The 25056-nt window shown below is 35.7% G+C and overlaps 1 protein-coding gene across 1 annotated transcript in view; it reads left to right on the forward strand.

Moving 5' to 3' along the window:
• Positions 1-25056, forward strand: part of dpy (fibrillin-like protein dumpy) — a 463637-nt gene that overhangs the window by 432515 nt on the left and 6066 nt on the right. The window contains 21 exon segments of the mRNA XM_071590673.1: positions 1531-1860; positions 2713-3023; positions 4028-4313; positions 4837-5031; positions 6420-6770; positions 7253-7462; positions 8295-8492; positions 12075-12269; positions 12870-13247; positions 13964-14188; positions 14277-14468; positions 15023-15235; positions 16626-16811; positions 17189-17791; positions 18168-18356; positions 18892-19653; positions 20137-20514; positions 21978-22181; positions 22777-22893; positions 24127-24258; positions 24733-24925. Of these exon segments, the coding sequence (XP_071446774.1) occupies positions 1531-1860; positions 2713-3023; positions 4028-4313; positions 4837-5031; positions 6420-6770; positions 7253-7462; positions 8295-8492; positions 12075-12269; positions 12870-13247; positions 13964-14188; positions 14277-14468; positions 15023-15235; positions 16626-16811; positions 17189-17791; positions 18168-18356; positions 18892-19653; positions 20137-20514; positions 21978-22181; positions 22777-22893; positions 24127-24258; positions 24733-24925 (5848 nt within the window).

The following is a 25056-nucleotide window of genomic DNA, read 5'->3' on the forward strand; positions in this document are numbered from 1 at the left end:
CTGAAGCTACCCGAGATGTTTGTTTCAGAAAATGAAAGAATATGTTTCTATTTTCACAGCTGCTGAGCCATTGCCTCGCCCCAACATCCCCAGGGACCCATGCCTCCCTTCACCTTGTGGTCCAAACTCGAGATGCACACCAGCTGCTGGTGGTGGCTCACCATCTTGCTCATGCCTCGAGGGTTACCTTGGCTCACCCATCAACTGCCACCCAGAGTGCACATCCAATGGCCAGTGTGCATCACACCTTGCTTGCATTGGGATGCGCTGTCGGGACCCATGCCCAGGGTCTTGTGGTGTTGGAGCACAGTGTCATGTGGCAGCCCATGTGCCCAACTGTGTCTGTCCCTCTGGCCTCACAGGCGATCCTTTCTCTTTCTGCTCTCCAGTCCAACGTAAGAGTGATGTTAAATCCACCCTCAGTATGAAGGATTGGCATATCGACTGGGGAAGCTTTAATAGGTTATTGGTTGCTGTAGTAATTGCTTCATATATTTTTTGCAGATCACCATTCTGTAAATCAATTTGAAGTAGAGTGGTTACAGTGTAATTCGATAATTTAACCTTAACCTGTACTGAATTATGCAGATAAGGGAAAAATTTTATTTAATAGTATATTTTAAAAAAATGGTTATTTTTATCATTAATATTATGCTTGTAGTTTGAATTTTTCTAACTTGGTAGTTAAAAATAAAACCGACCACCAAAACCTATCATACCACCTGGACAAAAATAATTCCTTAAAATTGCTTTTATGGGTAATGCTGATGCACAAGCTTATGGAGTAATACTTTTTTAGTAAACCTATTCCATGCAATAAAGGTTCTCATGTGTTGGAATATACTTGTAACCATAATTATGTTTTTGTTACAGATAATCTGGAAGTGTTTCTCTGTTAATCTTGTACACCAAGGTTATTGGTATAAATTTGAAATTTTAAGCATTCTATGAAAACATGATTTTCAGTTGGCATGGATTTGCATGTTGCATGGTGTTTTTGGCATGCTTTAATGTATGTTTTTGTTATGTTTGCATGTTTTTACTCTGCATTTTTTTGTGAATTGAGTATCAAATGTGATGATTTGCATGAGATATGTTTTTTATTTAATTCCAACATCAGTTTTATAAGTAATTTTGCATTCAGTTTTTCATGAATTGTAATGATTAATATTTTACTGAGAATTATAAATGAATTTTAATTCACTTTCAGTTCAAAGTATAATCCAAGTTTAAAGTCTTCCTTTTTGTAGAATATTTTGAAGCATTAAAAAATGAAACACCAATTTAACTTTTTAATTATTCTATCATGTTCATAATTTATAATTCTACTTCTTTTCAGTACAAAAGCACTTGCAAATTGCTCATTTCTGCTAATAGAGCAAGTTAATATACATGATAATATTTGTTGTCAAGTTACTCTTCAAGTGAATGTTTTTGAAGTTTAGAACAACTAAAAAGATACAATTGCTTATTTTATTTTCTGCTGAATGAAAACCCTGAATATTTCTTTTGATTCTTCTTTTGTAGCAGAGCCACCTAGACCTACCCCATCACCAAACCCTTGTTATCCCAACCCTTGTGGCACTAATGCCCACTGCAGACAGGAAGGATCACACTTTGTGTGTGAGTGCCTGAACGAATACCATGGCAATCCATATGAAGGCTGTCGACCTGAGTGTATTGCATCATCAGACTGCCCAGCAAACCTTGCCTGCATACGGAACAAGTGCAAAGACCCATGCCCTGGTACATGTGGTCTCAATGCTATTTGCACTGTTTCCAATCACATACCCATCTGCAGTTGTCCTGATGGTTACTCTGGCAATGCATTCCACCTGTGTGAGATTGTCCACGTTCTTAGTAAGTCATATTACCTTAATAATTTAGTAATCCTTACACTTAGTTATTCAACCTGAGAAAAACAAAAATTCTATGCAATCATTTCCTCCAATAGACATGGAAAGTTTCCTTTTGCTTACTGTTTTTAACTAGCTACATACTTGCTAAATATCTAAGAAATCATTTGGTCTACAGGGATATAGAATGTATTTTAATAGCAATCATAAACAAGTTGATAAGTGAAAAATCAAACTGTATATTTTCTGATAATTTCTAAGGGTCAAAAGTTGAAAGTTAAATTTGTGTTATGGGTACATTTGTAAATCAAATTTCATGTATATATTTTCTTATCCGCTATGCATTAAAAGAAGAATGATTATCCCCAGTCACTAAGGATTCAAACTATCTTTACTTATTCTGAATGCTTGAGTTTTTCTGAACTGCAAAGAAATGACTTTTTTTTTAGAAGTCAACATATTAGTTTTTAATTGATGTGGCCACAATATTTCTGTTACATCACTGCAGATACAATTAAGAAAATCATATAAATATTTTTACGAAGTACCAAATCTGCATTTTATTTGTAATTTTTATATGGATTTATTTGCACAAGCTCAATACTTATCTCTGTGATATATTTGGAGGAAGTAGAAAGTTACTTACGCAACAATTTGTTTGTAAAAGTTTGTGAAAGTTTTGCATGCTCATTCCATGACAAACTTAATTAAATTGAGTAACCCATCTTGGAAACCTAAATTTAGGGATGGCTGTGTATTTTTAATTACCCAGGTCTTAATTTTGTGTGACATTGCCCTTAGACCGAAATACATTCTGTTCATTATGTAATCTGACCACCCCTTTTGAAATTTACAGGAGAACCTGAGACTCATGATCCATGCCAACCATCACCATGCGGACCTGGCGCAATATGTCGGGCAAATGAGCGTGGCTATGCTACTTGTGAATGTCCACCTGGTCTGATTGGTTCAGGAGATTTGGGTTGCCGTCCTGAGTGTGTCCTGGACTCAGATTGCCCTGGAAACAGGGCCTGCTCTAATTCAAAGTGCAGAGATCCATGCCCAGGTGTTTGTGGGTACCGAGCTGCCTGCCATGTAGTGAATCACAGTCCCATCTGCAGTTGCCCAGTACCACTAAGGGGTGATCCTTTTATTGAGTGCAAGGACATTCCAGGTTAGTGATATGCTAATAGCCCAATTCATGACATGAAACATTTCAATTAATTTTATGGACCTAGAGAGGTTGGAGGAAACAGATTCATAAGTAAAGATGTGAGTGAATCATATATTGTTGCATATGATTACCCCAGAGCCTAATTCAACATAAACCTTTTAGCCCAATAATGTTTTTATCTTCCTACCCTTTGGCACTTTTGTGCTGTTTAAAGTACTGTCCCAGTTGATAGCATATTGTTGCTTCTTTACAATGCTTTCTTGCAGTGTACTATGAATTCATTTTTTCCAAAGATATGTTATGAAGTCTTTTAATGCACCATGTTACAAATTCCCTTGTATAAGTTTCCTACATGTGGAACTTGATTTGAAAAGGTAAAAAATCATAAATATAAATATAATATATTGGTATAAATGCATTTGTGTAATGCAACCTTGAAGTTACCTTGAGTAAAAGAATAACATTTTCCTGGTAAAATATACATATTACACACATTGCACTGAGGTTTCGAAATTCATAAAATGACAATTAAATATTCCAAATTGATCTTTGTGATTATGAAAATTCATTTTTAGAGAAATTTGGATTTGCTACCTTTTGAAGATGAGGTCCATATGTATTTTTTGTGATGCCTCCTTCAAAAGTTAAGATTTCTTTTAATTGTTTTCTTTTATTTTTAAGAGCACACGAAACTTGCATTTTCATAATGCAAGGGAGCTCATAACCTATGATAAATATCTTTATCACAGTATTATTATTATTTCTGTATTGAAATGATTAAGCTCACATGGGAAGCTAGGTCATCATAATCACCAGTTAGATAAATAGATAGTCAAGATCTATTAATTTTAATACAAGTATAGGTTGTTCACTTTCTTTAGTTGGGTATGAATTATTTTTATTTACTCTTAGGCATTTAAATGCATAGTCTAAATCTTCTTTGTAGCACTAGTAGATTCATGACCTAAAAGACTAATGGCAATTATTTTTTTATTACTCTGTTCCAGCTCCACCAGCTGACCCATGCAATCCATCACCCTGTGGCCCCAATGGTCATTGTCGAGTAAGTAATGGTGTTGGCCTCTGCACTTACCCTGAGTGTATAGTCAATGGAGATTGCTCAAGGGACAAAGCATGCTACAACCAGAAATGCAGTGATCCATGTGTGGGGTCTTGTGGCCTGAATGCTTTGTGCCGTGCAGTGAACCATGTTGCAGTTTGCAGCTGCCCTGCAGGATACATAGGAGATGCACATGTGCAGTGTCTAATAGCACCAGTGGAAGGTATGAAAGGATTCAGGCATATCCATTAGAGATTATTTTTTAATGCTTGCTGTCTGGCAATATTTTTTAAAAAATCATGAAGGAATGGAATACATATATATTAAAGATTTTAGGATACCCTGTTGAGGGGCTGAAATGTTTGAAGATGAAACCTTCGATTAATTATTCACATGCAGTGTTAAGTTTAAGTTAGTTCCAAGCAAGTTAGCATAATAATGTTAATTACAATTAAGTTAGAATGGCTAAGTTTTTGAAAAATTAAAATGGCAGTGCTTTTGAAGTTTATACTTACCTTACCATTTTCATAATTAATTTGAGGACTAATGGTCTGAATCAATTTATTTCACCCTGCTTATTTCCTCCTTGTTACTTCAAATTCAAATATTTATGCATTTGGGAAGCTGATATATAGTAACTTTTGTTTGACATGAATAGTGTTTTCTGGAAATATTGTAGAATAACATGGTACATTTCAGTTTCAATGTAGTGCAAAAGATTTATAAATCTTTCTATTATTTTTCAGCTCCAAGGCCTGAGTGTACGGATAATAGTGATTGTCCAAATGACAAAGCTTGCATTAACCAGAAGTGTCTCAACCCATGCATTGAATTCCCCAATACTTGCTCACAATTTTCAGAGTGTCGAGTTCAACTTCATCGACCTCTATGTGTTTGCAAGTCCGGCTACGTGAGCAATTCTTATGGACAGTGCCAAGAAAGTAAGTATCTGCTAATCATGTCTGCTTCAATTCCTGAATAATTCTCTATTTAAGTTCCACATTAATGATTCATTTTGCACCTTACCATGGAAAATCCTGAAAAATGATATTTCTGCTTCAAAACATTTGGCTTTCTGAAATGGATGGCATTTATTTTGTTATTCCTAATCCATTTTAAATTTATTTGATGATCTGGATAAAACATTTCTTAGATGCCGTCTGTTTGATGAACTCGATAAAACATTTCTTAGATGCCAGTCTGTCATTTTTGTTGTGTGAAATAATGTGCAAGTTAGGAGGATATCTCTAGTGTCAATCCTATAGCCAATATTGCATTTTTAAGAAAAAACTCTATATCGATAATTCCGTCCACCCAGGTGACCATCAATTTCGGTGGGAAATTTTGACAATAGGGAAGACAACAGCAGCAAAGTTCTGCCCATGGTCAAGTGAATATTTTTCAAGTGGGAGTAGGTGGGGGAGGTAGCAGGGCATTGGTTTCCTAGGTTGCAGGGGAGATAAGACTGGTTGTGGAGAGGGAGGAGGAGGTGGAGGAGTTGTTTTCTACTGTACTGTGTAGCCTGCATACTTGAAAACTCAAGAGCCTGGTTAAATAAGGGGGTTTTGATGATTCCAGGTTCTTTATTTACGATTTTGTCTCTGTGTAAGCTCTCAGTGGCATTGAGTTTAAATTTTTTTAGCGTGTGTAATTAGCAATAAACCTTTAAGAGCAGTAGGATGGGAAGTTTCGAAAATGTGTGTAGTGATGGCCAATTTTTCATAATGACCGTTTTTATAGTGAGCCAAGTGTTCCTTGAACCTAGTATTGGCATTGCATGTTGTCTGTTCAATGTATGATGTGTGACATGTGCTGGCACTTCACCTCATAGATCCTGGATTTTTGTAATGAGGGCGTTTTGTTCATGTGGATTTTGTTCACTCCAGTCAAGTTCACTTGGCTGGAGGGCCATGATGAAACAAATATGATGTGTGCTATTGGCTGTGAATATGTAAGGTGTCAATCCTATAGCCAATATAGAATATTTATAGTTTTATGGTTATATAGTTTTTCTTAAATATTCAATATTGGTAATAGGACTGACACTTGACAAATTCACCGCCAATAGTTCGAACCATCTTTGTTTCAAATTTGGAGGATGATAAAGAAAAAAGAATGCTTACATTTAAAATTTCTTTGTTCATAAAATGTTGTCATGTTTTTTCTCGCAATTCATATTTTAGGAAATTGTGAATAAGTCCTTGAAAAAATATAACAACTAGGGTAAAAGATTTTACCTCCATTTAGTTAGTTGATCTTGTTTACCCCTTCTTTCACCGAACAAATAAATGTTGGAATAATTCACAACCCTTGTTATCCCTTTCTATAGTTGGATGTCGTTCTGATTCGGAATGCCCACCGGTGCAAGCATGTGTGAATCGCCAATGTGAAGATCCATGCTCATACACTCAGTGTGGCCCAGGAGCCATTTGCCGTACCATTTCTCATCGGGCCCAATGTCAGTGTTTAGAAAACTACTGGGGAAATCCACTAACAGGCTGTTTAAGAGCAGAGTGTACTGTGGATGCTGACTGCCCCTTCCATTTGGCATGTCAAGGAAGGAAATGTGAAGACCCTTGCAACTGTGCTCCTGGAGCACAATGCATAGTTAACAACCATAAACCAATTTGCCGTTGCCCTACAGGGTACACTGGTGATCCATATACATCTTGTGCAATTGGTGAGTAGTACAAAAATAATTTTTATTGATCATTCTAAGGGGTAAATAATTTGATTGTCCTTGTTAGATGAAACTAATATTTTCACAAGAATTAATTGAGTTTGATTACACCATTTATGCCAACTTTCTGGCTCTTTTCAAGTCTAGTTAATAGTGTAAAGAAAGAGCTATTACTATATAAAGATGTCTCTTTATTATTTAAAACACTATGAAGTTGATGTCAATACATTAGTAAGTGATTGAGGATTTTTATCATAATAAATACAAATTCAGTGATATTTGAATCATGTAAATATAATTTGATTTCAAGGAGATAAATAATGCCTTAAGAAATTGACGTGCAAATCTACTACCAATGAGCTTTTATGATAGTATTTCAAGTTAGCTTTTCTATTAGCTGTTCATTTTAGCATGATCTGTAGTTTTTAATGGGAAAGTCCCTAAATGTTAATTTATTTTTTAATATCTAATCCAATTTATAGTACCCGTTGTCGATGACCAGTGTAAGTCTGATGTCGACTGTCCCAGCAAGCATGCTTGCTTTGATGGAGTTTGCAAGAATCCTTGCCTGGTGATCAATCCTTGTGGTGTCAATGCTCAGTGCACTGTTGTGGACTCATTACCTCTTCGTACTATGGTCTGCATTTGTCTACCAGGTTATGTTGGTGATGCAGATGTTCAGTGCACTCGAGGTAAAGAACAAGAATATTTATTTCTCTCCTCTTTTGTATTAATTATCCATGAAATTACATATTGTACTGACTTTTGCACTGTGTGCTAAATTAAAAAATTCTGGTCTGGTTCAACATTTTTAGAAGTAATGGAAAATAAATTTTGTGCTCATCACTTGATGACTGAATCTAGTTGTTCTCTTAGTCAAATCAAAGTCAGCTGTTATTGTTAAACCCTATGCATAAAAAAAGAAGTGAAAAATCACCAAATGATAATCAAATAAAATTATTTAAGCCAACCAGTTTCATCATAACTCCTTTATTTTGTACTGTGAATTAATATGTGGATTCAAACTTTATTTGTGTATCTTTCCAGGTCATCTATATTTTACCCACAGCAGTAGTAAAATACCCATATAGTAATATTTAGTGCAGATTGGTAGATATGACACATTCATATTGATCATATGGCTTTGTGCATGTGGCCATAGCCTTGTTCCACTGTACACGTTCCATGACATAATTGTAGTGCTTAAGGCACTACAGAAATGTACATAAGTTTCATGACAATTCTTTTGTATAAATTGTACTCTCTCATTCAGTGTTAACTGTATATTAATATTGATGCTAAGATCTGGCACATGTATTTTGAGCACATACGATACAATCTCTACCCTATTTATCGTCTATAGAAAACATACGAATGTACTTATTTTTAGTTCCTGGTCTAATTCCTACCCATATTTATATAAGTAGGGATTGTTTGCAGAAGCATGTTTTTTGCTGTTAAGTTATTAGTGGAAAAAGATTTTTTGATTATATGTATGCTTACATCTCTTCCTCATGTTCACAGCGGCTACAGAAATACCTGGATGTTCATCCAGTGATGAATGCCCGGATAGTGAGACTTGTCTGAACAGGAAATGTGTCAACCCTTGCTCAGTTTCCAGTCCTTGTGCACACAATGCAGACTGCCATGCTACAGGCCATAGAGCAGTTTGCAGGTGTCCCACTGGAATGCTTGGCAATCCATTTGTGAATTGCTACCATGGTAATTGCATATTTATTCAGGAAATCTCCTTTTCTTTTTTCTCATATAGTTCTGTTTCTTAGTCTTAATTTTGAACTTATTCATTGTATTTCCCATAGTTCATCCAATTTCATTGTTTTTCCTCCATACCTATATATTTGTGGCTATATGTAGCTTTAGAACTTGTCATTCTTATCAATAATCAGAATGACATTGTACAGCAATACTCTCCCAAATTTAGATTTTATCCTTTGGGGAGGAAAAGTAGATAACATAGTCTTATAAGAGCACTTACTCAAAATTATCCCTATATTTCAATGATTATAGTGCAATAATAAGATGAATGATTTGTTATCTCTTCTATCCTCTGAACCAAATTGGACTATGGCATTGATTGAAGCCTTGAAGCACGAGCTACTATGTCTCTTTAGTATGAAATCAAACCATATCATTTATTTTGTCCAAGGATTTGTTTTACAAATATAGGACACATCAAAGAAAATTATACAGTGGCAAATTATAGTTGCAGATTATTCATCGACAGGGTGGAACATATGTTTTAACAGATATTCACAAAGGTTTTTTAAATAGTGGCATTTTATTGAGCTTCCTCACATTATCAGGGAAATTATTAAAAAGAATGAGGGCCATATTTTTAGGCCCAAGTGTTGCATTTTTAGTTCTTACAAATGATTAGTGCAGGTTTTTAGAGGTTCTGGTATTATGAGTATGATACTTTTCATTGCTGTTGTGGAATTGTTGCACATAACACCGATGATTTTATGCCAAAGCTATTGGGTTTTGACTATAGTAGTTGATGATCAACAGGGTCAAAAGCCTTGGAGAAGTCAGAGAAAAGTGCTGCAGATTCAGATCTGTTGTCCAAATCAGACAATATTTGATTGAAAACTTGATATGAGGCAGTGGAAGTCGATATTAATTTCCTAAAGTCATGTTGAGAGCTGGATAGATTGTGAGTTTCCAAGAAGGCCATTAGCCAATTATGAAAAACTGTTTAAAAATGTTACCATATTGATATAATTAAGAGATTGGCCTATATGAACTCCTATTTAGTTTATTACCCTTACCTTTATATAGGGGTATGACTTTGGCGACCTAAGTGAAGCGGGGAACTCACTAATTCAAAGAGATTCATTTACCAAGAAAAGTAAAGGCTGTTCAATCACTAGGAAAGACTTTTTTGATAATCAAGTTTGGAATGCCATCTAAGCCTGAGGTGAACTTCTCGCCTAGTTTTTGGATGATATACCTTAATTCGGCATTAGAGCATGGATTCAAAAATAATGATTTACAGGACTGTGAAATTGGTGGGACCTTGTTATGATAATTAAGATTTACTGATGTTTGCTGAGAGAGATAAAAGTCGTTCAGTTCTGAAGCTATATGTAAGCCATTAACGAGAATGTTATTGCTGGAATTCATCAATTTGTGATCAGATTTTACATTCTTTGAAGCTTTTCATTCATTCCCAATTTTACAGATTTCTTTAGATTTATTTTTGGCATTTGAGATTGCTGTGATTATTGAGAGACCTTTTGGCATATAACAGGGTGCACTTATAGTTTTTTTTTAAGGTTGAATATTCTAGCTGATGAGTGGGGGCCAGTTTATTTTATAATAAGCAGCTGCATTTTTCAGGCATCTGTATAGATAGCGTACTTCATCTGTGACCCAGGGTTTCTTATTCTTTAATCCAGAGAGTTTTCTAAACTTTCAGGGATTAGGGCAAAGCATAGATCAAAATAATATAGATAGGTGGAGTAAAAGTAATTAAAGCCTTCATCAAATGAATAAGCACAATAAATGCTTGCCCAATCATGGGAATTATGCTGTTCATAAAAATTGATTAGATTTTCATTGGAGAAATACCTCTTCTCTGTGTATCATGATTGTGAGTTGAATGAGCTACAAATTCCAAAGAAAATGCGGGAGATGCCGCAACAGTAACTTTTAACGGAGTCATCCGCTAATGTGCATTTCAATGCAACAATTTCAGAGTGTAAAAATCATTCGCCTTGACTGGGATCCCAGTCAAGGCGAATGATTTTTACACTCTGAAATTGTTGCATTGAATGAGCTACATTTGAGGAAATAAGGGGGAAATGGTGTTAGATATGCGATTTAATAACCTTGGTTGTTATTAGTCCTGAATCGATGTTGGTCAGAATATTATCAATAAGACTTGCAGTAGAAGGACAAACTCTAGTGGGTTCAGCTGTGGTGGTATGCAGGTTAAATGATGATAGTAAATCGAGGACTTTTCACCTTGATCTGGAACTCACCAGAAGATTACTATTAAAGTTGCTGGCTATGATTAGAAGAGGACTTTGAACAGAATTATGAATTATTTCCAATAATTCTATCATTTTGGTAAGGAATATTTTGAAGTTACTTGAGGAAGAATGGTAAATAGTAGTAACAATTAAGTCATAGTCCTTCAGATGAATCTGCATTATACTAGATTCAAATTCTAGTTCTTCGTTCAGGAAATGGCATAAGAAATCTACTGGGGAGTGATGTAAGCTCTCGGACACTAAGATTAAAACCACCATTTTTACATACTGATTGGCAGAAATTTTCAGCCAAAACATAACCTGGTAGATGAAAAACACTTAATTCACGTGAAATAAGCTAATGTTCATTTATATGAATCACGTCAGGTTTACAATCATTCACTAGGATTTCTAATTCCAGCTTTTTGTCGTGTATGCACTGAATCCTTACATGAAGAACTGCTAAGTGGTGCCTCAACCTGCTTGTGTTGGTAGGTGTAGTCTTGGAAAAGAATAATTTTCGAAATGAACATTCTTTGGCCAGAGATCAGGCTGCAATATTTTATCACAAAGATCTTTATTTACTGTGAAATGGAAGGAGGCATAATTGCCACAGGTCACCTTTAGTTGTTCAATTTCAGCCGACAAGTCTGTAATTTCCATAAATTGTTCCTTCAGATGCGTCATTACTTCTTCTTTTGTTGTGTCCAGAATGAAGTTCCAGACAGGTAGATTTGATTGTCTAGGGACCCCTAAGAGAGAGCACTTCTTAACCAAGGAGCCCATCTCTGGATGAGGACATCTGCGTCTACAATGAATGAGAGTAAATTCCTTATTTTCGATGTCAGGAATGCTCTCATCTACATTTTCTCTAGTTTCAACTGCAGAAGTCTTGGGAATCTTTTGGGTATCAGGAAAAGGGAAGAGATTATCTGAGATATCAGGTGTTGGATGAACAGTAACCTCACCTGTGTACTTTGAGTTTCGAGTAACTGGTCATTCATAATCCAATGCAGTAGATGAGGATTTCTTAGCTATTTAATTTATGAATTATTATATTCATGCAATTTTTGATAAAGGCTTACTAGTTATGTTAGGCTGTTTTGAATTTTTCATATCATACTTCAGATTATCACATGTTCATTGCCATTATCATTGCTTTTTTATTCTGTGTGCAATTTTTTTAATACATAGTTGAATGTGAAATCGTATGAAGAATGAAAAAACTTTCTTATCGATCAAATATGAATTTGGGTTGTGAAAAATGTTTTGATCCAAAATTATTTTTTTTCCTATCTTTATTTTACAGAGCCAACTACCCTACCTGAGTGTACATCCGACTCAGATTGTTCTGATAATCGTGCTTGTCTGTCAGAGAAATGTCAAGATCCATGTTTGTCCAACACTTGTGCACTTGAAGCTCAATGTATGGCTGAACGACACCGTGCTGTTTGCAGGTGTCCTCAGGGATGGAGTGGAGATCCAAAGATAAGATGTTACAAGGGTAAATTATGCACCACTCTCATTCTTGTGCACAGTTATAATAAAATGTTAAAAAGTGAAAATTACTTGTAATGTCTCATGTTCTGTTAGTTGGTAAAGGCAGTTCATATGCATAGTTGTTATTAGGATGTTTGCTGAATGACTCCATACTGCAATGAAGTATCGACTGTTAATATAACTAGATCACTCGCCTTGCTCTCTGCTTGTGCATTAACATGCTTTTCTTAAACTTACATTACATTATTTCAGAGTCACTGAACAAAGCAGAGAGTAAAAGCATTTTTAGCATAGATAATGCATTGAATAACTTGTTTAAAACATTAAATTTTATAATGACATAATAATAATGTTAATAGGTAAATTAGAGAAATAGGGTCTAATTTTGCAAACAAAAATTAAAACAGTATAATGAAATATATCTTCCTATTACACTAGATGAGGGTCTCTACTGATGATATGCTTTATGATGTTTGTAGTAAACTTTAAAAATCAATGGTTTTCATTTGAATTTGGAATATTTTCATAATTAATCAAATGAGATTCCTTTGACCAAAAATACACACTGTAATAATTAGTGCATCTTTATTCTATTCACCAACAGCTGAGTGTACCAGTGATTTGGACTGTCCGTTTGACAAGGCTTGCATCAATGGGCATTGTATGAATCCTTGCTCTAATCTGATGGGAGCCAATCAATGTGGCCGTGGAGCTGAGTGCAAAGCCCAGCTGCATCGTGCTCAGTGTGTCTGTCCAGCAGGCACACAAGGCGATCCCTTAGTGGCTTGCATCATTGGTATCTGTCAATACAACGAGGATTGCGCTGACCATGAGGCCTGTGACCGTCTGAATCGGGTGTGCCGACCAGTTTGCTTTGATGAAGACATTTGTGGTGAAGGAGCCATTTGCACAGGACGCAATCATGCTCCTAAATGTTCTTGCCCACCAGGAACAACTGGAAACCCACACTTCACATGTTCAAGTAAGTGAAAGCATGAATGTCGTTTTTTTAAAGTGACCAAAAGAACAAATATTCCTGCAATTACAATTGCAAGGGGTATGAATTCTTGAATGTGGAAATTTGATAGATTTTGCTCCAACTGTTTTCAGATCTTGTTGACATGAAATGGTTTTCATGGTATAATGTTTGTCAAATGAATTTTTTAATTTGAATTGTACTTCAATGCAGTCTTTAATTTATTTTGCACATTAGAATTTATTAATTTCATCTTCCCTGTTTGCTAACCCTACTAATATCTGCTGTCCACATGTGTACCTAACATTTACATAATGCACTAATTTTGAAATGTACTGCTTAAAGGCAGAAAGTTAATTTAAAAGGATGATATCCTGAAGGATGAGTAGGTACTTAACTTTTCTATAAGTCTTAGCTAAATATTGTATTCATTGTATTTTTGGTAAATTCCATGATTTTTATTGCACAATCCAGATTATTTGCACACAAATGAAAATTTACCTTTTCAACATCTCTCATTCTTCAATAAATTTCTTATTATTTCTTTATTTGGAACTTTGCTGGGCCAGTCTAATAATTGATTGAACTCCTTATCAGAAAGGCTTGGACTCATATGCCATCATCATCATCATTTTAAGTTAAATGCATTTATGACGAATTCTTTCCTCAGTAGTATTATTTGTTAAACTTTTTTCTCATGGTTATGCCTTTTCTCATTGTAGAGGAACAAATGCCCATTGAAGTGGATGTGGAATGTACCCAGGATTCAGACTGCCTATCTGGGCTGGCTTGCATTAACACTCATTGCCTGAATCCATGTGTTGTGTCCAATCCATGCTCCCCAGACCAGGAATGCTATGTGCAAGACACATTGCCCCTACGAACTATCATGTGCAGATGTCCACCTGATTCGATTGTTGACCAGAATGGACTCTGTAGGAAAATAGGTGAGCTAGTTCAAATCTCGCTAAAATGTTTCATAGTACAATAAAATTTTGAATTTAGATCTCACAACTCTCTTCATTTTTGTTTTAGTGCAACATGAACCTGAGTGCAGAACTGATTCAAACTGTCCTGATACCCACCGATGCCAATCTGGAACCTGCGTTGAGGTCTGCAGGATATCTCCATGTGGAGTGAACTCCATTTGTCGAGCAATGGGTCATCAGGCAACTTGTTCTTGCGCTCCTGGTTACCAAGGAAATCCATACATAGAATGCACCAACAGTAAGTTTGTTCTTCACGCTGTCATGAAACATGAAATAGTAGTAATACTTATTGGGTTATATTAATTGTACATATGATACATTAATATTCACAAATGCCGTAAACCCAGTATCGAATCTGTTGAAAAGTTTTCATGCTAGAGTATTTTAAAGTGCTCAATCTTTTTATTCATTTTGGGTTCCAAAAGTGCATATATATAGTAAATAAAATATACCTATGATAAATTGCCATAGATTTTAATATTTTCCAAAATTTATATACATTAAATAACTTTTCAACCTGTATCTTCAGACATATATTGTCTTCTTAAACCCTTGCCTAAGGTCTGGTATTATAAGAGTATTTAATGGAATTTTATTGATTTCAATGTTTAATTTATATTTTTGAATTAACACTTTTATTTTTCATCATATTGATATAAAATTTTAGGTAAATGTACACTACTGTTGCTTGGTTCTTGTTATTGCCTTGTTCAACAACAACCAAATAGCATTTCTGTTATTTGGTTGTCGTTGAACTTTCCTGTCATTTTTGTGTGCCCTTTCTTTTTGCAGTTCCAAAGACCCCTCTCCTGCCTCCACCTCCAGAATGCTTGCATGATGATGAATGCCCAATGCAGCGAGCCTGCATCAACCAAGAATGTGTTAATCCTTGTACTGTTGGGGAGCCTTGTGCAAGATCAGCTTTCTGCCACGTTGAACGGCACAGGCCAATATGTCGCTGTCCAGATGGGTATGAAGGAAACCCCATGACTGGTTGCAGACCTGGTTAGTATCACATAAAGTACTCATAAAATCCCTGAATTTGAAAAATAACTTTCAATTTAATAAGTAATCTATAATCACCCTAGTCTCAGCCTGAATTGAAAATGAGCCATGAGCTGATTTGGTTGATACATTTATCATTAATAGTAGTGTATCAGTCAAGGTTTTGATGATCACAGAAACTAACCGCTGCTACACTTCTAAGTCCCTCTTTAAACTGCACTAAACTGTAACACCCCAAGCTCCAATGGGTGTTATACATGCTATTCAACTTTATTTCTTCCCCTACTCCATCTAATACCGCCTTCTTTGTTTTCTTTTCTAATCATTTTATTTTGTCATCCTTCTCCAAATCCACATCTTAAAAGTCTCCAATGTATCCCTAGATCTTGCCTTAGCAACAAAGTTTCTGAGTCACTTGGAAATCTCATATAAAAGTTTTCATTAATCTTTTCTTTATATATTAACATAAGGTCCTTGTATTCAACTCTTGTCTCTTTTTAAAACTACTTTGCCTGACATAAATCATCCTATAGTGTCTTTACTTTTCTAGTCATCTTCATCTAAAAACACTTCCAAGGTTATTGAACTTCTCTAGTTTATGTCCTCCTTATTTGATGATAATAGTAATTTCATTGGTCACAAAAGCCAAAATTATATAGACTTTGTCATGTTACTTAGAGGGAATTTTTGTAACCATATTTGTATACTAGTTTTCCCTTATGTTGATTGCTTTAATTCCAGAGCCTTTATTGAATAAAAAAGGGTTACAAATATGCCAAGTACTCAAAGCACTTTTAAACCTTACTAGAGGTTTAGTTTGTGTATCAAAAGGCAATTTGTTAAATAATTTTACATCAATTGTAATATTTCACTTGGTCTCCCTATTTCATGAAGACCTCCTCAACTTTGTTTTTTTGCATTGATTGACATCCAGTACTTACCACAATGATTTTTTAATGCTCTCAGCAATTATTAAAATGATTTAACTGATAATTTTGATCTGAAGCATGATTATCTTCAAATGAAACTAACTTTGGTGAATTTCCCACCTACTTCTCTGTCACCTCCAGCTCTTTTCATGCCTCTCTTATCATTTCCTCTGTATGCCCATTTAAATTGCCGGTGATAATGGACTGCTGGCTATAATATTCTACCATTGGAAGCATTGGGATAGTTCTAAAGTTTATTTGATTCCTGTTATGCTTGATTGAGTCTGGAAAGAAAAAAATCATGGCATGGCCCATGTAAAAATTTATGGGAGTTTGAATTTCTTAAATTGCATCTAACCTGTTTAAAATGAAAGAATTTGGCCTGAGAACTTTGAATTAAATTTATTCACATTTTTAATTTATCTACGCTATAACATAAAACCTTTTCCTTCCAAAAATAGCTTCTGAAAACACACTGGAGTGTGCATCACATTCTGATTGCACAGACCGTGAATCTTGTGTGAATGGAATATGTGTCAACCCATGCAACTGTGGACCAAATGCTGATTGTAGGGTTGTGAATCACTATCCAATTTGCCTGTGTAAGCCTGGATTTTCTGGAAACCCACAATATGGATGTGTTAGAGGTGAGAAACCATTGTCATTGTTTTATTTTGTAATTTCATTCTGATCATTGACAAGTTTGATCATTTGTGAATGTAATAAAAGAAGAATTTTACCTAATTTATTTTCCTGGCTTGCATATAATTTTATATCAAACTTTGTTGGTGGTGTAATTAACATTTTTCAAATCTGTTATGTTTGAGGTCTACTTTGATTCATATTTTTTTTTATATTTTGCTTCCTAATGTGTCAAATCTCAAAATACATCACCGTTACATTGATCTATTTATCCATCAACATGGATGTGCCTTTGTTCTTCATTCATTCTAGATTGACATATTCTTGACCCCTGGAAATAATTTAACCCTTGAAATATATTCTTTTTTCCTACTCTCAACAGTTGGTTGCCAAGTTGATGAGGAGTGCAGCGGAGATAAGCAGTGCTACAATGGTGAATGTATTAACCCTTGTGTGATCAGCAACCCATGTGCCACCAATGCAGTGTGTCACTCAGATTCTGGAACACACCGAGCTGAATGCCGTTGTCCAGTCGGCTACCAAGGAGATCCATTTTTGAGGTGCATTCGTATTGAGTGCCGCACTGATTCAGATTGTCCACTCAGTAGAGCCTGCATGAACCACAGGTGTATCGACCCCTGCTCAGGCATTGGGTACAGGACACCTTGTGCCACCAATGCTATTTGCTTGGTCAGGAACCATGTTGCTGCATGCAGATGCCCGGAATCAATGCCTGTTGGGGATCCAACTGTTTTCTGTGAGCCGAGACCACCACCACCCACACCAAGACCAGAATGCAAGAGGGACATTGACTGCCCAGGCCAACTGGCCTGCATTGGGGAGAAGTGCTTGAATCCATGCAAGGAGTTGATGCCATGTTCCGTAACATCACGATGTATGGTGCTTGAAACTGTGCCCGTCAGAACAATGACTTGTACTTGTCCCGATGGCTGGGTTCCCAACACAAACGGGGAGTGTCGGCCAGGTAAGTTGTAAATGATTTTGAATTTTTAAAATAATTTAAAGTATTCATATTTTTTAAGCAACCAGGTCATGCCCATTAAAGGATTTTTAATCCGCCTTATTACTGAAATATTTGTGATCCAACAATACTATGCTTATAGAGGAGATAAGGGATTGAGATAAACTTATAGTCCAGGATTTGAATTTTTTCAATTTTTTTATTTTAATTTTTTTTAAATTTTTAGAGTCTTAGTTCTCTTAGCAGGACAAAACTTCCCATGACTTGAAAGTACATTTTGAAATATTGCAAAAGTGGTAACACTCCTCATCCAGTTTTTTTAATCTTTCACAATTGCTGCCCTCTAAACAGTTTGTATAGAGTGTATTTTTTATTCCAGTGGCACTGTCAATACCACCAGGATGTACATCAAATGGTGAATGTAGCAGCAACATGACTTGTATTAACAGAATGTGCCGCAATCCCTGCGACTGCGGAAGTAATGCTGCTTGCTTTGTCCAGAACCATCGGCCAATTTGTTCTTGCAAAGAAGGTTTTGAAGGGAATCCAAACATTGCATGTTATACTGGTAAGTTTATCTAGAACCTGCATCAGAGGACAGTTGTAATCAGCATTGCCATTAAAAGGAGATATGAATTTAGTTAGGTACAGTGGTAAAAATCCATAAATATCCACTAAAAATGCTGACATTTAGCTAAAAATTACTGCTCTATTGATCAAACATTAGATATTGAGTGAGGCGAGTAAACCTCGGACTAAGATGACATTTTTAATAACATTGCAAGCCATGCCTTACTCATTCTTTTAATTCCTTGACCTCAAAATGAAATACTATTTGAGATCTAGAGTTCACAAATAGGATAAAAATTTATTACACATGGGCCAAAATATGCTAAATGTGGGCAAAAAGATTATCCAGGAATTTTGCATGTGGGCAATGAACATTTTTACAATTTGGCTTCTTTTATACAATGTCTTCTAGGGAGTTCATCTGACTGATGGCAACATTGATTACCATTGATGAATTCATTAATTTTGAATGTTCATGGGCTGTGGAAATTTGCTGTGCTTGACTAATTACCTATTACTTTTGCTAATTTTAGTTGGATGCCGTAGCAACTCTGAATGTGACTCAGGTAAAGCTTGTGTGAATGGAAACTGCATCAGTCCATGCCTAGTCAATGACCCTTGTGGTCCCAATGCAGAGTGCTTCTCCTTTGCTGGGAGAGCCGAATGCAGGTGTCGCAGTGGATATCGTGGTAATCCTTACGGTGCATGCCATGTTGTTGGATGCAGAAGCAATGGGGATTGCCCAGATGACCGTGCCTGTATCGACTCTCAGTGCGTAAGTCCATGCGTCCATGCCAACCCATGTGCTCCATCTGCAAAGGACTGCATAGTCCGTCATCATATGTCCGTCTGTCGCTGTCCACCTGGATACATCGGCAACCCATACGTTGCATGCAGGCCAGAGCCACGTCCTGAGTGTACAGTTGATGGCGATTGTCCTAGAGTCCTTGCTTGCATCTCCAACCGTTGTGCTGAGCCATGTAGAGAGCTGGAACCTTGCACAGGAACAGCACGCTGCAGGGTCGTCCCTGGAAGTGTACCGGTTCGAACGATGCTATGCATCTGTCCTGATGGCTACATCAGTGGTGGCAGTGGAATATGTAAGCCAACAGCACCTGTTATTGCTGGCTGTTCATCGGATGCAGATTGTGCTGAGGACAAGTCATGCGTGGAAGGGGTGTGCCGAAATCCATGCAACTGTGCCCTCAACGCCAACTGCAGGGTTTTGGATCATAAACCAGTTTGTTCTTGCAAGCCAGGATACGAAGGAAATCCAGAAATCAAGTGTGTCCAAGGTAAATAGCAAATTGGAATTGTCTGCACAACCAAAATTTTACTGAGTAATAATGCTAAGTGGTATTTTTTTCTTTTGGAAATTTGGAAGTATGAGGGGCATATAGAGAAATATCATATTCAGAGGAATGATCACAGTAGCTGTCATTGATAATTGTAATCATAGCAATTGATTACATTATATAATTGTACTATTCATATTAAATCCATTATTTTATTAAATACTGTGCTGTTTGCTAAAGTTATTCAACCACGGTCCGGTCTTGTGATACTTGCTCAGAAAATGTCTCCTAGGAGGAGATTTTTTCTAAGAAATATGTGCCTACCTTATTTTGCATATAATGTTCATGGTCTCAGAGACATATCAATAAGATGGTTAGAAGGGTGGATTTAAATTTCAATAATTGCAATAACAACTGTTCTGGCCCCCAGAGTCATATGTATGCTATTTTGAACAACATTATAATTGTCGTCTTCTTTTTCAGTGGGATGTCGTAGTGATGATGAGTGTTCAAGTCAGCATTCATGTGTTAATGGAAATTGCGAGCCAGTTTGTAAAGCAGATGGAAGACCATGTGGAACTGAGGCTACATGTCGTGGTGCCAACCATCGTGCCATTTGTGAATGTCTGCCTGGGTTGGCTGGTGATCCATATGTGGCATGTACTGCTATTGGATGCCGTGGAGATTCGGAATGTCCTAGCACACGTGCATGCATCAATGGTCATTGCGTCAATCCTTGTAATGAAAAGCCTTGTGTTGGAGAAACAGCATTGTGCACACCATTTGATCATAGGTCTGTGTGCTCATGCCCTGCTGGATATGTCATGTCATCTAAAGATAGCACTGAGCTGTGTGAGAAGGGTAAGTGAGCAGTTGATTATTTTTATGAAGGTTATTTTTGAGAGTCTCTTAAAGAGTTGTTAAGGAAGTATGAATAGATTATTGGAATTAGTATTCTATTTACCTTGCCCCCCTCTAAAGAATACCATTGACTTTGCTGCTTAATACTGATAGAAGTGGTTGATGACATGAGGCACCTATATTCTTATCATATTATACCTATAACTTCAATATTTGAGTGCCGTGTATCATAAAAGTTTTTTGCTTTACATGGAAAGTTACTTATATTTTAATGATTGCTGTTTACCCAGGCATATCCAAGAAGTTGAACAAATTTAACCATAATTAGTTTACTTTTGGAATCAAGCAAAATAATTTTCACTCAAATATTTTAAATAATTCATCTTAAAGGTTACTCCATTCTCATCAGTAAAAATCAAAATTTAATCTCTTTATTACTGATTTCAAATGGTTTAGAATGTTTAAGGTCAAGAGGCATGCATAAAAAGAGTTAGTCGATAATAGATTATCAAATTTCCTTAATCGTTATCAAAGGAAAAATTAATTTTGAGGTTGTATAAAACCATACATTTTTCAAAATTCCAATTAGTGGTAAATTTAGCTTATTGAAAATTTGAAATCAACTTGGCGTAAATCATTGCAATTCTACCTAACCTGTGTTTCCACAGTAGTACAATAACTATGCACTATAGCACTGTTCAGACAATTGCCATCAAGGCCTAGCACTTGTCATATTGTTTATATTAATGAAATGCTTGAATATTATATTGCTGTAAAGTGACACCTTTTCACCCTTTATCTAAATCAAGAATATTATCAGAAAACAGGGTCAATTTTAAAGATAAGCATATGGCTTTAAAACTGTCATCTTGCAGTACTAATGAAGAAGTACCCAACTATGGTACACTGCTGCACAGTGATGAATCAAAAGAAAACCAAATGAAGAGATATTTGGGCCTGAAATTGGGACATCATATATATTCACATTTGAATTTTTTGCGGTTTCCTAACTTACCTATTCCATCACAAATATTGCTTAGTTTTGTTATGATTTTTATGGTTTCTTATTTGAAGTTAAATCAAACACGAAAAAAAAATTTGGATTTCATTTTTAGTCCTGCAAATCAAATAAACCTGCAGAGCTAAATTTAATTATCTGTTGTACACCACACAATTTTAAGTAGATATGTTCTCATATCAGTACTTAAAGCATCATGTAATATGATTTTTACTTGTTACAATGATAGCAGTTTGTACTAATTGGTTTCAAAAGTAATATGTGCTCCTTCTTAACCCTTTAAATTTAGAATTTATTCTCAAAATTCATCCACTATTTAATGTAGGCATTGTGAATATATTGATTGTAATGATGCCAACAGAGTGATGTGATGACAGAATTTTATGTTGTTAGGTTGGCTTTTCATTTTATGTCAGTGAATTAAATTATTTTATTCTTTCCATAGTTGAGATTCCAGGTTGCCGCAGGGACAGTGAATGCCCCACAGGAATGGCTTGCATTGACAGCAATTGTGTGAACCCTTGTAATGTGACGGACCCCTGTGGCGTGAATGCCAGGTGCCGTGTGCTAGACACAAACCCTGTTCGTACAATGATTTGTGAATGTCTCCCAGGATATCAAGGAAATGCAGCTGTGCAATGTGACAAAGGTGAGAAATATATTATAAAATCCAAGAGTGTGGTTCTTCTGCCATTGTTGTACTGACAGCATTCCAGAGATATACATTTAATTAAATATAAATATGCATTTGGAAATACATTTTTATTCTTAGTTTGCTTCCATGAATAAATATCGTTAGCTTTCTGGTCTGAGAACATATATGGAATAATTAATTTGTAAAATATAGTTGAAAACATTTTTGATGCCAAAAAGAATTTATTGAGCGAACTAATTCCATTAAGTTTCAGCAGGGAATATTATTTTTCCACGCGAAGTTAATTTCTTGTGTTTTGTATTTTACTTTATTCATCCCCATCTGTTTGTATTGCCTATTCATGGAGGTTTCTGATTGCAATCTGGCCAAACATTAGGCATGTTCAATATCCAGGCAGTATACATATTTTATCACATGAAATATGCATTTAAGTGATATTTATTAATATATTATCTAAGAACCAGTGTGATCATTTTGTTATTAACTTTTCATTAATCTTGTTATAATTATTCATTAAACATTTGGTTTGTGAGCTTTTATCATTTGGTACAGTGGTTGTCATTCAATGTTTCTGTGATACATTTTTCAGTCGTCACTTGCCTGGTGGAGAAGGGCTATATCAAGGACGTCTTTGGCAACTGCATCTGCCCACCAGGGTCTGGTCTTAATGACAATGAGGACTGTATTCTTTGCCCAACAGGAAAAGGTAGAGCTAAATTTACTAGATGTATATACACCTCAGCTCATTTACGTCAGGCTTATAAATCAATGTGCATTCCTAAATTATAGATATCTAAACCCTCCCTCTTATATTAAATGCAATTTAAGACTTAAATTTTGCTATTTGGACTTACTTGGGGGTCATGATGCATTGCCAAAAATTAAGTCTGCACAAGAATTTCTTTGCGGCCTTCTGCCAGGGAGGTTTGTATTTTTCCCCGAATAAATTCCTGCAAGTTCTTTTCATAAGCTTCAGTTCCTTCACAATTGTCAAATTTTGTTGTTTTGTTTCCATCTATCCAATTGCCAGTTTCAAAATTCCAAAGTGCTGGCAAATATTGGCAATGCAATGCTATAAGACACTCTCTGCTTGCTCGTGAGGGGAAGGTAAACAGGGCAGCCTAGGCTCTACCATTTAGTTGCCCTGAATCTCATTTATTCTTAGGTTTTTTAGGCTCATTTATTTACTATCCCATTGTCCTTTGTATTCAGGTTTAAGTAAGAAGGATATTTCTCATTTATTATCTCAATTTTCAAACCATTTTTAGAAAGAAAATAGCGTGCTAGTCTCAAGAATGACCTTATAATTACCATACCTATTTTTATTCTATCTTTTGTTTTTCATATTTCAAATTATCATACTAAAGAATGTGTATATGGATGGAAAATCTTAAAACATGTAAATGTTGATGCCATATAAACCACTTATAAAAGGATGAATGTATCTGACATTTTGGAAATGTGTAGTCTCATCTCACGGTGTATGGTATTTTTCTCAGAAGCATAGTTTAAGCTGCATTTTTTGTCTTTCTTTGTCTGTAATTTTATTTGAGGGTGCAGATCGTTTCAAAGTTTTATCCAAGCATTGGTTTTGAAAATTATGCTCAGATCATAGCTAAATTGATAATATTCACACCTTCATCATCATTTGTGTCTAATATGCTTTGCTGATGAGTATTAATTTTGTCCCTTGATTTGACCAGGATAACCTATAAATTCCATCACTCTCCCTTATAGATTTTGTATGTGAACAGAAAAGGATGGTACATAATTTTTTTCTTACTTAATTAACTATTTTCCAGTACACTGTTTCATGTCTCCCTTAGGAGACGGCATAATGAGACCTGCAATGAGACTCCCAACAATTTTCATATAATCCATTATATTAAAGTTTTGTGATCCATTTCAATGGAATTTGAATCGGTTTTTTCCATTTCAGGACTTCGGGTGGATGAAAGAGGCCGCTGCGTCTGTGCTCTAGAGCGTGGAATGATAATTGATGAGCGTGGCAATTGTGTCTGCCCTCAGGTTCATGGTTATCGCATCGACTCCAATGGCAATTGTGTCAAATGTAAGTTACATTCATTGCTACTATCATACTCTTAGCCCTTTTGCAGCTACTGAGCAAATGTAATTGTATTCAATATGTACCCAGGTATTAGATGCCCTTCTTCTCCAATAAATCAGCTAAAACTGATAAGAAAAATGTATTAAAATCATACATGACCAAGTTGAATCATTTGTGCAGATTCACGCTACAAGTTTGGGGAATAATATAGAAATGAAATAGCAATGCTAGATATGTGTATAAAGTGATTATATCTCACTGCTATAAGTGCACTGGAAAAATTGAAGAGTTTAGTTACTTTGATTTTCCTTTCTGGCTCTTTCATTTATGTTGGCATTATGTCATGTGATGTTCAATGAAAATCATGGGACTATATTGCATCACAATTGAATGTTGTGTTCCCATGGTATTCTGGATGCAGTTGAATTACATGATAGTATGACACTACCTAAAAACAACATACTTTTTTAATTGCAGCCGATGTCCCCGTTGGTCCTGAGTGCAAGACTGACAGTGATTGCCCTGACAGTCAGTACTGTAATGAAACATGTCAAGATCCATGTGGAATCAAGCACTGTGGAATTAATGCTCTTTGCAATGCCACCAATCATAGAGCTGTATGTCAGTGTATTACTGGCTACACTGGTAACCCTGAAGTCATATGCAGTAAGTACAATTTAAAGTTCTGACAACTATTGGGATTTAAAAAAGTTATTTTGCTTATAATATGCTTAGCTTAATGACTTAAATGTCAAGATTTCTCAACGATTGCTATTACATTTTGTAAGGACCTGTAGATTT

Source organism: Hetaerina americana, unplaced genomic scaffold (genome assembly GCF_022747635.1).
Source record: "Hetaerina americana unplaced genomic scaffold, ioHetAmer1.1.p SCAF_4, whole genome shotgun sequence".
NCBI classification, from domain to species: domain Eukaryota; kingdom Metazoa; phylum Arthropoda; class Insecta; order Odonata; family Calopterygidae; genus Hetaerina; species Hetaerina americana.